The sequence below is a fragment of the Tubulanus polymorphus genome, chromosome 4 (genome assembly GCF_964204645.1).
Source record: "Tubulanus polymorphus chromosome 4, tnTubPoly1.2, whole genome shotgun sequence".
Classification (NCBI taxonomy): Eukaryota; Metazoa; Nemertea; class Palaeonemertea; order Tubulaniformes; family Tubulanidae; genus Tubulanus; species Tubulanus polymorphus.
In genome coordinates, this window is record NC_134028.1 from 9,576,534 (window position 1) to 9,592,552 (window position 16,019).

The 16,019-nt window shown below is 38.2% G+C and overlaps 1 protein-coding gene across 1 annotated transcript in view; it reads left to right on the top strand.

The window, feature by feature from the left end:
• The first annotated feature begins 5,809 nt into the window (after positions 1 to 5,809).
• The window catches only part of LOC141904629 (voltage-dependent calcium channel gamma-5 subunit-like), a 34,453-nt gene continuing 24,243 nt past the window's right edge, over positions 5,810 to 16,019 (top strand). The window contains exon 1 of the mRNA XM_074793251.1: positions 5,810 to 6,023. Coding sequence (XP_074649352.1) covers positions 5,810 to 6,023 — 214 coding nt within the window. The remainder of the gene's footprint in view (positions 6,024 to 16,019) is intronic.

Consider the following 16,019-nt stretch of genomic DNA (forward strand, 5'->3'; position numbering starts at 1 on the left):
AAAAAGTCGGAATTAAATCGGTTCCAGTCGAAAGAAATTATAGAATTAGATAAAAAATCGAATTTACATTTGATTTTATGATTTTTCAACCGGCAAAAAATGGAGAAAAAAGATTATGTCCGCAGGACGTTTCCGTAGTTGACAGAAAATAACTCATGAAATATCAATAATTCCGCATGGTTAATGTATAGAGGGACAATTTCCAATAATTCCTAATTTTTTCCGATGTTTCGTCTCCGATGATCTCCTTGAAATTCGTTGATAAGTATGTCGTATTTCTATTGTTCGTCGAGTTTTTCTATCGACTTTCGATAAAAATGTCGAATATCTGATGTTTCCAGTCTCTACTTGTTACTACAGTTTCGATTGAAACGTTCGTCGAGTGTGAAAGACGCCGGCTACACACAGCTGATAACAGTGAACAATGCTGTTTCCGAGCGTTACTATGACCGCAATTCGATGAATACCGCTTGAAGCGCGTCTAGTCTTTGGAACATCGATGAAAAAGCTTAGTTAAATCTGAGGGGGCTACTTACCGCGTTAGTCGATACTTGTCAATAATCATCTCTTTGCTATTGATTTAACCTTACGTCATGTTCGCAAAAATTTTCTCTTAAAGGTATATATTGAAGTTGTGTACGTAAAATACATCAGGGGTGTTTAACGTTTGATAATAAATGTAAATGACATACTGAGAGATATATCTGGTCGAAGTGTACTCATTGTGCCTCGCTCTAAAACCTAACCGAGGGTTTCGTACAACTTGCAGTTTACATGTCTAGCACTGGTAGGACTGACAGCCTCGAGTTTGCTGCTGCAGCTCAAGCGACGCTCTTTGGTAAGAATTGCTCCACCTCTTAAAATACGCGACCGTTGATTATATTTCACCCGGTTATATTTGATGTTTTAAAGTCAAATAGACCGGCAAATATATAGAAATTCTGAGCTTTCATTTCTTCAGCCTGGATCAAGGCATGGCTAGTTCCCATGTATTCACTAGGCCCTATATGCCATGCGCATGACGTCACATCCGTCAAACTACCAGCTACAGCATAAACTTTCAGAGGTTTTGAATGGAAGATTGGACACGCCCTGTTACTTACGTAGTATATATAGAAAAAGAAACCAACGTCCATCCAGGTTGACACGAAACTTTCGGGTCATGCAGATGTATATCACTGGTTCTCCAGTGGCCTCCTTCGTTAAGAAATCTCTCTCCGGACTTTTAGGTATACATTCAATAATTGCCTGAATCAAAAAGAAAAACAAATGTCGGGATTCGTTAGGTCCATAAGGGATCAGGGTGCATACAGGCGAATTAACTTTAATCCATATACAAGTACCCGAATCTCTTTGGTCACCCCCAAGATCAACAGGCTATATAGTGAGACTCTAGGAAACTGCCTTTGAAATCGACGTGAACGAAGTTTTTGCTTCGTCCGCTACAGTGTCACGTGACGTACCCGAGAAGTTCGCCGTGGATTCATTGAAATTGAAATTGAAATTTATTTTCATTACAATGTTACATTATTGAACGATATAGTATGTATGATTAAACGAAGAAAAATGTAACAGGATAATGGGGCTACACGGAGAGACTGAAACAGTCTATCTATAAGCCGTATCACCCGGAGGCATCCACACCAGATTCATCACACTCACACATCATGCACACAAGTAATTAACAGGCGAAAAGAAACAAAAAAAATGTTTCACATATTACACATTAACATAGGTTTGTATAGAATGGAAATTTATAAAGTGTTGAATAATGATTTAATGTAGGTACGCTTAAAGGCAGGTTCGCTTTGAATAGTTCGAATTGATTCAGATAGAGTATTCCATAATAGGGGACCGGATATTTTGACAGAAGATTTTCTAGTTACAGTTCTAAAATAAGGCAATCTTATTCTAAATCTATTACGCGTAGGTTTATTATGAATTTGATAATTGAAGTTCCAATAGTTGTTAAAGGTCCTAGGCAATTTTGAATTGACGAATTTATGTACAAAAATAGCTAGTTGGAGTGTGTTAATATTCTTAATTTCTAGTATATTTAACCGAGCAAAAATTGGATCAGTGTGTTCTAAATAATGGGATTTGCTGACCAAACGGACAGCACGTTTTTGTAGAATTGTTAATGGATGAAGTTTATAATCAGAAGTTCTTCCCCAAACAATGTTACAATATTGAAGATATGGGTCTATTAAGGATAAATACAAGGTACGTAAAGAATTGGAAGACAACTTGTGTTTAACACGATGAAGAACCCCAACACAACGTGACACTTTTTTACATATAGATTTTATGTGATCATCCCATGACAGTTTTTCATCTATTAAAACCCCCAAAAAATTGGTAGTGTGGACACGTTTAATTTCACGATCATCGATATAAATCTTTGTATTACCACCAAAAGTTTTACTAAATATAATATAATAAGTTTTACTAATATTAATTGATAACTTGTCGGCACAAAACCGAACAACAAGTTCAGTATTGATCGTATTTATCAGGCGGTCAACGAGATGATCACTATAGAAAGCATTCGTGTCATCAGCAAATAAAATTAGCTTTAGGATATCAGATGCACGAATACAGTCGTTTATTAGCAGTACAGTCATCCGCACGTTCATTGAAAATAATTTTTAATGAAACTTATAATTGATATGTGTTGTAATGGCTCTATAAATCTGATATTTTATCTGATTAGCCTTAGCGAATTCTGCGTGAGTTTGAAAAAATTCGGTTTTAAGATTGAGCTACGTATGGTAAAAACATTATCATCATTGTTTAGTCTTCGAACCGCTGCCGTTTAAGTTGCCATACGCGAAGAGGATGCCATCTATATGTAACCGAGGATAGATTGCATCCAACCGTAAACCAAATCATATATTGATCAAATGGGAAGAAAATTGGGGCAAAATATCAGGTAGCTTGCTTTTTCTCAGACCATGTAGCTAAAAATTCCGGCCTACGAAAATCGTCAGGTGTACGTTCACCATCGTTTTAGCTTTTTATTAACCCGTAGTTGACAAAACGGGTTTAATTAGTAAGGCCCATTAACACCTGCCCATTAAAGGTGTGCACGTGACGTCACTTAGTGTAATTAGCCTTGTACGCGTTAAAACTTCATTAATATCAATTTAAACACCATTTTGTATCGAAATCTTAGAAATTGCTAGATTACCATGACAACGGCAACAGAATGAAACGTAATGATTTCCAACCGTATGTGTACCAATACAATTAGACAGACAGTATAAATTCAACTACATTGACACAAAATTACACTATATTAATGTTATCTTCGTTGGTTGCTATGTTGTCATGTCGTCACTACTCATAATGTAACTGAGATTCTTGCGATGGAAATTGACCCATTTCTCTTTTTGAATAGGATAAAATTTAGAATTTAGTTGTTGAAGTGAAAACCCAGAATAAAATGAAAAAAAAAACTAGCAGAGAATCCGACATTTTGACTCAATTCTCTGAGCCATATCCAAAATCTAATTCAGGCAGTGGTTGTCTCCATAGAGACACCAGACACTAACATCAGACACTAAGGTTCTTGGTGTGAATAACAATGCAGAGTCAGAGGGAAGTGACAAGGTTAAGGCTAAGTGATGCCTATATTTATAGCTGCCAAGATGTAGTGACTGAAGTAAATGCAAATAAGAATCACGAAAGACACAGTGATTAACATCTTTGTGAGGAGTTGATTTTGGGGAGAGAAATGAAAATTGGAATTAACCGCGAAATCAGAGTTTTTAAAATCCGACTCAAAGATGCGGCGTTTATACAAATCAGAACAAGAGAGATCATTTGGCAAGAGGAGGACACAAATATGGCCAAAATATACCAACTATTAGATAGAATGGGGTGTACTCGCAGTGCTACTGTGGCAATCGAGGGTTCCACGTACGGCAGACGAGGATCCGCCAGGTTCGCGAGTTGGTCGTCCGCGATCGATTTCTTCTACATTTCAATTGAATCTGAATAAACTTTTCTCTTAATGATTCGATTATTTTTGAAAACTTCACCGATATCTGAGGGGAAATATGGAAGTATTGTATATTTGGTGGGTGTTATGGAGATGTATGGATTCTGGGCCCGGTTCCATAGTCAAGACTTAAGACCGAAAGTGGTCTCAAATCTTAAGTGGTCCTAGATTGGCTATAGAACAAAATTGGTCATAGAACGGTCTTAAGTCTAAGCCCTGACTATGGAACCGGCCCCAGGAGTCTAAAAATCCAGTTCAAAGTTCATTGAAATATAAACTAATTTTGACATCGGACGATCTACTGCTCGTCACGCCATCTGGTGGGATAGCTGGTGTCAAAACGTCAGATTCTCTTCTAGCTTTATTTTTCATTTATTTCACATCATCAGACAATTGCTTGTGTATGGAAACCAATTGTTTCTGAATATTCTCATGAATCTCTTTCATTTAGATTCGTGACATTGTCTACTGCTTATTCGGTCTACGACACAATTGTAAACACCTAAATATACGGGTTGATTTCGATGCACAATACAACCATTTCTGTACGCCAAGATTTCGCAAATCGCATTTATCACTGAAAAAGACATTTTGCTTGCCAATAACTTTCTTCGAAAAATCGAATTACGGTTCGGTAATTTGAATGATGGCAGAATGCGATGGTATCTCGGCAAGCATGCGCAGTGTGGTACGGCACTTGGACGCGTAGGAATACAGCGTGTGTCGTCGTTTGAAGGCCGCAACTATTCCGCGTACAGCGTTGTATCGTCGGGTCGTATATGAACAGCGTTTTGACGGTGTTAGGTTGTTACAGTATATTACACCGGGTGAGTTGTCACTAAAGCTACTGTAACAGGCAACATCAGTATTGATCGATGCTTCATCTTCCCGGACCGCACGGCAGTTCCAGCATCACCGTCCCCACTACGACTACACAGTTAACGCAGTGAATACGCCTAATGCGGAGGAGGTTTTGAAATTGAGTAAGATCATCATGTTTCCACAGTTTTTCTACTCGCAGTTCGCAGACCGTTTCGTACCAGCTACAGCGGTGATTGACAACATGGCGACTTCATAGTTCCTCGAAGGCCATGGAAGATTTGGATTTCGGTTAGAACTAAAGCGAGTGAGTGATTGGGTTGCATCGGCGACGGATTAACGGTGGATTGGATCGGATATTAGTTCAGGGGGTTTGGCGTTTTCGGAATCTGCATTTTCATAAAAACTTTGACCCATTTTTTCCGTTTTTCATTTTCTTTATCGCCATTAATCGTCAATAGAAAGATAGAGGATTTCGTTGAGAAAAGTTGATTTCGGAGCGAGTCGGACGATTTGGTGTTGTCTGGTCCGTTTAGAGGTACGATTTTAGAGCATACAACGAATAATACATTTGCCAGGTGCTCAAACAATTCCCAAAACAATGTTCGAATGAGTTCTAGCTCGAAGACTGGTTTCGATAATTATTTCTGAATCGACCTGGGAATATATCAGCTAGTTCTTTTGTATCGGATGCTGTTGTCGTGTCTACGATTCTGGTTGTTTCTGGAACTATCCGAGCTCTTTAAGTGTGAACCATTGTGCCTGGGCGAAAATATATTCATGGGCCATATCGTGAGTGATACGTCGATGCGAATGCTAATCATTCTAATTTGGTAGTAGAGAAAACTATCATATAACCTAATAGATATCAGAACTTCCTGAGAAAGTAAATTCCCATGAGGAGTTAATAGAGTGCTGGGGTAACTATATAGTGACTAATCCAAGATTGTTGAGATTAGTGGTAAATTTATTCCAATGTTTTATACAATGGGCTGTTGCGGCAAAAAGAAACTTCAGACAATTATGACAAGTTTTTGTGCAAGTGCTGCATTTGTTCTTCTGTGTATTGGAGTGGCTACTGACCATTGGTTGTACACGGTGGAAATACCTGAACAAGAAGAGATCAAGAATAAGTCTGTGCCGGAGATCGATAAAACTAAATACACAAATTCTGGATTGTGGAGAAAATGCGTAATAACAGGTTAGTAATGAAACTATAATAGATTCAGGTTTTTTTTCGAAGAAGGATCTAATTAAGGACTTCATGAAAAAATAAGGGACACATTCGGATTAATTTCAATCCTGAAAATTGTAGTTGAAAGCTGACGTTCATTTTCGTGCAAGTCGAAAATTTAAATTCAGCATTCGGCGCATGATTTAGAACTTCGCAAGAAACCGATCAATTAGATATCATCAGCAGAACCATCTCTTCCACGCGAATGGGTCTTTATTACTAGTTCCGTATCCTATATACGTCTGAGAACTTAAATATTACTCGTGCACGTAGTTTGTGTATCGTATTCCAAGCGATCGCACTCATAATACACACGTATCTACATTGAATATTCATGAAGTAACGACACTTCTCTGCGATATAAATCTCCTCTTGTCTTTACTGCTGTGATCATCTGTAACTTTATCTCCATTCATATGTAATACCGTCACCGACGATATGGATGGCGTGGGCGTAGTTTCAGCTAATATACCCATGTATAGCGCGAAACGGTATGTGTAACAAGAATGAAAATGAGAATGAAACGTCAAACAAAATGTCCGATCTAACATACCTATTTTTTGGCATAGAGGGTTCAGTCTATACCCTATATTCAAATTTAGTATTTTTCGCTCACGGTTTCTCATTGTTACTATAATTTGCTCCTACGCTAGATAATCAATGACTCGCACGGTATCTACGTATTTCGGACGCAATTGCCTGTAGTCAATTGACGTACGATTTTTTGCTACATACATTATAATTGGCTTAGTTTTAGTAACTAGTGGAATGGTCAGAGAATGTTCGAACTACTTGTAGTGGAACGAAGCGATGTCCAATCGGCGATTTAAAAAATTCAAAGGCACGTGGTGGACATCAGAATGGTATCATAAATGCAACTGGTTTTCCCTATGAAATTCGGGTTAGGAGTTAAGTCTATAGTTCATTTGGAGTTATTTAAATGTTGGACGCCGAGACGATGTTGTCTTGGAGACCTAGATGAACTGTATCCAGCATCATCATCTATCCCAGACGTCATTATACGACTCGATTGATGTCGTGTTCGTATGCAATAAATTATCAGACTCCGTCTACTCTTATACAGCGACACATACCGCGCCTGTAGTAAAATTAACAGTTATCCATCCATGCGTCAATTAGTCATTGAACTAAGTGAAATACAGCACGGCTCCGGCCATTTCAACATTAGTAGACATATACGTGTAATACAGTTAAACACACATCTGTCGCCGAGGTGAAGTTCCCAGGTGGTTAACGGGAACTTGCATTTGGACAATGAATTTTCTCTTCGGCCAGAAAGCTGCAAGTCTTTACTTACTCAATGCTGTACGTTTATGGAATGAATATTGAATTCCCAATTTTCTTTGCTACCATTGCACTACAATTTCCCTCGACGATGCTGATAAGAATGTCCATGTGAAAAATTAGTGCTAGGTATAATTCCGGGCTTTCCTCTTTTACTTTTGAGTTTCGTCAGACGTGTAAAAGCACGAATATTCGACATGTAATACATTCAATTCCAGTCATTTTGGGATGTGTAGAAAACTGTCACAGCGCGGAACCTCGTGTTTTATGAAGATTGTAAATTTCTCATTTGGATCAAAATCTTTCGCTCTCACTTTTTCGAGAATCAGTTCATTTTCGGCCGATGATCACATAGTTCGTTTCATAACGATGGTGTTCCAAGAATTCGTCTACGTGTACAAACGCCTATCTGTAAAAACGGCTATACCTACAATCATAGGGTGGGTTCGGTGTTATGCGATTGTTAGACACTGATTTATCACCTCCGTTACTGCACACAGCCCACCGGGAATGTCAATATTTGTTGAATAGTCTATTCCCATGGACAGGACAGTCTGGATTCATATTGTCAATAGCCTCCTCATCCCGATGATGGCACTCGCGTTTAATATTCACTGCATTTTTATCCGGTAAATATATATTCATTACATCCAGTTGTGGACTCCCGATAGACTGTCAGATTCGATGTGTTTCATTATCGTCCACACTCAACCGAAGGTCAATGCAAGTCCTATTTCTAACACGAATGGATATTACGTTTCCTGATCGGTGCCCAGGGTGCCCGCGAATTCCCTGCCAGTAAGTTGTTACTGATGATTTATCGGCCGGGTTTGCTCATACGATTCACGCTGTTTTCCACCTTTATTCCAAATGTAAATCGTTCCCGCGATCGTTTCGGTGTCAAAAGCCTCCGGGTATCGATAAATCCATGTACACGGATTGACTGTAATGTCGGGCGGTAGTTCATAGGTCTCGGATTTTATTACCCGATAATGTTGTCTGAGATGAATTCTAGAAGCGGTGAAGTAATGTTATATATATATGTTTCGAGATTTCACATGTAAATTATTCATAATATATGAATAATCACTAAAATAAGACACTGTCCACCCGTCTTTTACTCGACTTCGACTCATGACCTATACAAAGTATAATGTAGTTCCTTAGCTTTTATTCGGTATTTACATCAACGCTTTGTTCAGGTGCACGTATTTGGATCTGACACTTTTCGGTGACCAAAGCCCATAGGTGACAAAGAAACACGCGAAACAAGAAACGAAAACGTTATTTCCCTTAATATTTTGTAAGTGTTTGCGTTGCTCAGAAGCAAGAAACATCTTTTGGCTAAACGTGGTTTCCAGACACAAAGACTATTCGTTTTATAGTCAATGACCTCAGCAATAAAATCCCACAAAACCAATCAGCGACCACGAGCGAAACACGTGACTACCTTTCGTATCGCTAGTGCGGGTGATGCAGGTTCGGTACTTTTCTTGTATGGCTGAAAATAATATCGAAACGCATAAACACAAAATCTGTTTCCTGTTTCGACATTTTTTACTCGTACTCGTATTTTCCAAGCGTGGAACCGCTGATTTCGTTTCGAGTGATTTCTCGCCGTTTCCATGCATTCTACCGAAAACCGAATTCCGAGGATTAAACACGAATAACCAGTTCATCATCGCGCCGAACGAGCTGTTACTGCCAGAACTCAATTAATTAAAACTACCCGTAATGGTTGTTTCAAATTTACAAAATGACGTCTTCACACAAAATTAATTACCGATGGAATATTGAGACGTAATAAGCACACGGCTCGGTTGAAAAATATTGATTCGCAAGCATGTAAATTGATGACTTAATTCCAGGAAAAGCGTCCAGTAAATATAAGGATACCCTGTATACCATTGTACATCGCACAAGTACATGGTGTCTCTAAAGCCAAAAAATAAACGTATACCTACTACACATATTGTTATAAATTGTTGTTAAAGATTAAAAGCAAATTAAATTCATCAAAAATTAAAATCATTTAAGACATGACGTTTCGAACTGTCAACAGAGATCATCTTCAGGTGGGAGGATAATTCTATACAGTTGTTTAATCTAAAATAGGGATCGACTCTGTCATTCATTTCATGTAGATTTCGGTTGATTCTGGTTTCGAGTTGGTGTCCCTTACGAACCCCCCACACCTGCTGACAGCGAAACAGGGGGTATGATCCTTAAATGGGAAATCGAAGTACCGGTACAGCATATAGTCGCGTGATCGGCGGTCGAATTTACAGAGTTTTTGTATCAAAGTACTTACTGTAATGGAAATTTCGGTCCCGGTTTATTCAAACAATCTTCTAACCAGTCTGAACCGGCAAGCGACTGATCGGGGTTAATCTTGTTGTTACTAATGAGGCCCACGGTAAAAGTGATTCTGAGCAAGGAAAAATATCTATACATGGAAGGTCAACCAATAATCGTCAAACAATTATTGAAATTCTTGCCATTCCGAATTACATCTGATTGTCACAGCTGTAATACAAGTTAAACAGAGTTCACAGTTCAAAATTATTCCAGTGCGAATTCTAAGATATAACTAATAAAAAGTTTATTATTCTTATTATTTCTAACAATGTATTTTATTCTAAGAGTTTACTTAAGAATTTATCCCAACGAAACGTTCCATTGCGCAGTTCAAACATATTTCAGTCTTATTGCAAATAAATGAAATTCGAGAAACATTTTGCTATGAAATGTTCTTGAATACTTTGAATATTTGTGGATTTTTACCAAGGGGATTTTTACCCAGAGGATCTTTACCTACAACTGTTGATACACCCCGAGTCTGTTCGCCAGCTTGAATGTAAATAGAGCTCATATAACTGATTAGATATGCTTAGTCTGAAAATACGAAAGAATAAAAGGGTTCGATCTGCTGCACAAACTCATTTGGTGTTGTATTCGGAGTTCATATCGTATAGCAGAGCACGATGAATTCATAAGATTCTCGTTGCATCCCCGTTCCATATGATATAATACACGTGTATACTGATTGGAAATAACCAGCATATGGTTCATTAACCGAAGCCTGACATTGTAAGTGATTGATACGACTCGGGTCGTTAACCAAATCGGTATCTTAGACCTATCCATTTCCCGTCGCATCTTACTCATAATTCCTATATAAGTGCATAACGTATAGTTACATGTCATACACATTTTCTTCGTTCTGCAAATTGCTCCATTCGTTAATTCCCTTCCAAAACGACCCGTGCGACGAATTAGGCCAATATATTACAGATCTCGGGATGGAATAACCCTCGCGTTGTCTGAATTACCCGATGATGTGGCGTCGTTCTCGTGAGTTCGGTGAAAGTTAACCTCATGCGAAGGAATGTTCCGAGTTGATCAATACAACATCATGTCGACGTTCATTAGGGCTTTTCGAAAGTGGAATACAGTGCGTATTCGTTGCGTCGATTTTCTGATTAAACCTTCATCCAGTCCTGGAAGTGGTCGCATCCACAGTGATCTCCGTCGCTCTATACGATCCATGTGTACCCAACCGGTATACGGCCACGGTAAAAAAGACACCGGAAAATAATGTACCCAACCACCCAGACACGTCGTTCATCCGGGATGTTCTAGGTGAATTTAAACCATGTTTTAAGTTAAGAATGGAGAAATTAATTCGATGAAAGATTAAACGCTTTGTATAAAATAGTATGTAATTTAAACTGGAAGTCGTTTTTGCGATAGGTGAAGTAAGCCAAAATCCTCTCAAATTAGGATTACCAGGTTCATTCGAAAATCGAAATTACAGAACTTTTAAGGTATATCTGACGGTGTTGAAGTTGATTAACACAATGCCGACTCTCTTTAGGGCTTTTCGAAACTGGAGCTGTGCATACGTATTTATTGTTTTAATTTTCGGATTAATTCTTGACTTGGGATCGATGTTTCAAAGCGGCTTGAAATGTTTGGATTTTTTAGAAAATAATTTCTGAAAATAATGAACTTCAAACTTCAGTACCCTGGATTTTTATGCGCGCGGCAAAAACTGACCACCGATTTTTATATCGCTCTCATGTCGCATTGTTGCAAATTTGAAAAATGATCTTTGCATAAATAAAAACTAGAGATTCACACGGTTTAAATGTTGCTAAAACTGTCAAAATCCATCCAAGGACAGATGAGATATGATAAAACACGCATCACAAATAGTTTCTAAAAAGGAGAAAATAATGACCCAACAATACAGGACAAAAGTACCCTAACAAAATGGCGGCTAGCATTTGTAAAATGGTTTTATTAACTCGACGAAAAGATAAACCATTATCTATATAATATTATCTATATTATCTATTTTCCTTAAACACGAAGTCGTTATTGAGATTGATACGCCAAAATCCGGTCAAATAAGGATTACAAGGTTCATTCGAAACATTGGAATTACAGAACTTTAAGGTATATCTGATATTGGATTAATTGCATATGTACTGCAATGCGTACTAATTGGCTTAGTTGTCTAGTTGTAAAATACATTAACTAATCCATCAGACGTGTTTCATACAGTTGAGCTGCGTCTCAGTTGGCTCAGCAGACTTTTAATTAGCCTCTCCGCGACGAGTTGCTAATCGTTGTTTCTATCCTCTGAAATCGCTACAACGTTAATTGTCAATTTTGTAAAACGGTGTCGGAATATGACACGACGTGCATGTAGATTATGCAAACAGAACTTTAATTAATTCTAACCTCTTGTGGAAAACTTTAATATGCACCTCCGCTATAATTACCCCTCTCGCCGGACCGATGAATCACGCATGAATACAAAGATGAAGCCTATATTATTAGCCGCGACCACACGGAGACGATTTGGCCCGGATCAGGCCCGAGTCATATTATTGGCCCGTACCTCAGATTCAGATTCAGATCTAATTCATTGCACCAGAAATTATACAATTTTTGCGAGCACAGGATACAAAAAAATAAATACTTTACAGTTATACAAATACAGTTACTCCAAACTCCAGTTACACTTACAATATACAGTACCGGTAACAGCTTTTTCTTCTATAAAGTTCGTACATATCATTATACACGCAATTAAGACGTGTGTGCACAGCGATGGCTAGATGAGGCTATGTACCTTTTTTATAAATACTGCACGCTTCCTATTGGGTCTTGTGATGTAAAAAGATTCATAATTTTCTTAAGTGAGTGCGCTCACACGCAAACCACTCACTCGATACTAAATAATGCTCAAACAATGCGAAGTGAGTCATTTCTGGAACCATTTGCAATTCAAACGCAATCATTTGTCCCGTGTTAAATTTGGCTCGGGCCTGATCCGACCTTTTTGGTCGGGCCAAATTTTGCAATTCAAGCACGCACAATGATTTGACCCGTGCTAAAATTTGGCTCGTGTGTGAAAAGTTGTCCCGGCTCGATCAGACACTGACATGACTGGATAACCAAAATTATGATAACATAACCTGCTGCAAGAGGATAAGTAGAATCCAACATCATCTGACTTCATTTTGTACTTTGGCAGGAAAAAAACATGGGATTGAAATACCATGAATCTCATAGAATCCACACAGGCGATCTAATCGATTAGTTGCTGTTACGATGGCTGTCAAGTTTTTTTTTATGAAAACGCGTGATAAACTTTTGACAAAGTGATAACATCTTTCGCAAGTTATAGACACCAATTACTTAATGCAAGTGGATGCATGGGACGAGAATGACGAAAAGTAAATATGTCTATGCCATTCACGGAACTGTAATAATTATCTCGCTTATACATATTTCGTACATACGGGAAAGGGATGATATCGCAAAATCATTGGACTCGAGCCCACTTGAGTTGACGTCAAAGAACATGAATCAATCTCATAGCGGTTTTAGACCGGTTCCGTGGCGCACTGCACGCCATTCAAACTTTCATCATGCATTCTACCCTATTTATTTTATCAGTTTTAGAAATGAATAGATACGCGATTTCAATGCGAACAGTGAACATCGACTGTTGGTGATAGGTTATTCAATCAAAAGCATACGTAGTCAACCTACGATATACCACCCACATCTGTGCGGAACGATTTTTTGCGGTATTGAGAGTATGGCGGTACATCGGGGATGTTTTACTATGTATTTGTATATAATAATAGAGATGTACATTGCGAAAATCTGGCGGTAGGCGGGGGTGGTGTATATGGGAGGGCGGTATATCGGGGTTCACTGAAATATGAAATTCAAGGTTCCCTGTCTACTACTCCACATGTTGTCGTGACCGCTCAATGCTTGTGTTGTTCTGTGCATCTGGACGTGCTACTTCAGGATTCTGAAATTAGCATTGGCCTAAAGCATTGGCCTAATAGCATTGGCCTAAATATAATGTATCCTTATCGGATCTAGGAAAAAACGGAAGGCCGAGGTGCAGAAAGGAACAAAGTATTTTCATCGTCTACTGTTAAGGTCCGACCATCGGTGTTAGATATTTTTGAGGAAATACATCTGAAAATATGCAATTTTCGAAATGACGGGTGTGAAATTTGCAGGTTTATTTTACATCCATATCTTGGCGAAGTGGGCAGCCTCAAAGGCAAGGCAGGGTTCCGGACCCCCGAGACCACCCCTGCTATCCCGTTTATACTAGAATTCTTGATTTTGGTCTTTCGAAAATAAAATTCTCCTCTTGGAACTGACGAATTAGATTACCAATCCCTCCACATCCGTGGTACAAAAACCACAAATGTTCTTCCAGTCTGTATCGATCTTGCTCCTTAGGAATCTAATTACTATCTAACGTTGCTTCGTGTTCTATTGAATTACTGAGTTAAGACAAGACTCATCATTTTTACTATTAACCTCCCCACACTTACAACTGATTTGTTTCTCATTTTTTACTTGGCGTTCTCATATCGACTTACCCAGTAGTTTTCTCCCCGCAGTTTAGCCCAGACCCCAAAGCAATAAATCGACTTACTTAATGCGGTTGAACATGTACGGATCCATTGCAAACAGGCTTAACAAATAAAAACTCACAGTAGATATGTAGATACTTTATTTTCTAACAATTTCGGGGTTACTTCTAAACCCCATCATCAGAGAATGATAATTTGGTTTCAATTTCTCTGATGATAGGGTTTAGAAGTAACCCCGAAACTAACTTTTTTCTACATATCCAATGTGGATTCTTATTTGTTAACTCTACACTGAGGTTAATATCAGTTCACTTTAGTCATCGCAAACAGGGTTTTCTGTCAGTTCGGTAGATTCAGCTATAATTGTTATCCTCGTGATACTTATCTTTTTTGTGATGCATCTAATATCAAGTACGACAACATTATAATTATGTTGTGCGTTCTTTTGCATGAAATAAATTAACTTGAACTTGAACTTGAACGACTACTAGCGTGTTTCAAAGACTTTGCTAGAAACTATCAAAATATAGACATTCATCCTTGGATGTAGATTTTCTGTATGATTTGTCCTTTTAGTTTTAATTCGCAAAAATTGGTATAAATACCGATCCAAACACCTCCATGAGTACCGAGTACTGAACTTTGATAATCAAACATGTCCTGCCAATTAGACTACACTAATTCTTACGAGACACAATGCTAGATGCTGAAACATATTACAATCTGTCTTGAATTTCTGATACGAAATACACTACTATCGTGTTAAAATGCCAATGTATTGTTCTTGTCGCTCTCATCGTTGTATTGAATATTTCAATGCATACCGGAAGGCTGCCTATATACATATTTTGTAATCACAGTCAAAAGCAAAGTTATAAATCATTACGCTTTCTATGATTGTGGTGATTTGCAAGGTCATTCACTTGTGCCTATTTTGTTCACGGGGTTATATTGAATGGTGAAACTAGTATTTCCATTTATATTGGGATCTATGCATATTGTGTTCGTAATGAAATCGATTGAAAAGTTATAGGTAATGTCGCTATCTAGGATTGTAGTGATTTATTGGGTCTTTAGCTTCGACATAATGTTCACCAGGGGGCATTGAATGACGTCATAATGCTGTATTTCCATTTGTATTGGGATCTATGCATATTTGCATATTACCTTCAATTGCCTAGTTGAAGTTATGGCATTGATTGTTGCGAGTGTCATGGTCATTTGTATCTGTACATTTTCACGAGGGGGCGATGCTCAAAATCGTCAGATTGTCGGGCATTTCTGACCATTTTCCCAAGGGTATGGTTTGCCTTAAATTTTTCCTCATTTAGGACCCCTTCATATCCTATGTGAAGACTTCAGTTATGCAAAAAACTCGTTATCGTTGCTTTGCAGCTACAATATACTTCATTGTCTCTGAAATGGAAGTTGCCTTGACTATTTCAGGTCGAGTATTTCTAAATTGAGCTGAACCGAAAAAGCAATTACATTAGACCATATCAGCGAGACCAAGAGAAAACTGGTCTCACATTGCTGATGATATTATAATGAATATTTTTTTTTTCAAATGCATCAACTCTTATTCTAGACATAAACGTGGTGACTGCTTGGGATAATGCGCGATCGGTTGCAAGTGCTTGCAAATGCATGTGTACTTAAGCCAGACGCAGAACCCCTAAATGATAATAGTAATAATTGTCGTTTATACTGCGCAAGTATCCTTTAACAGATCAAA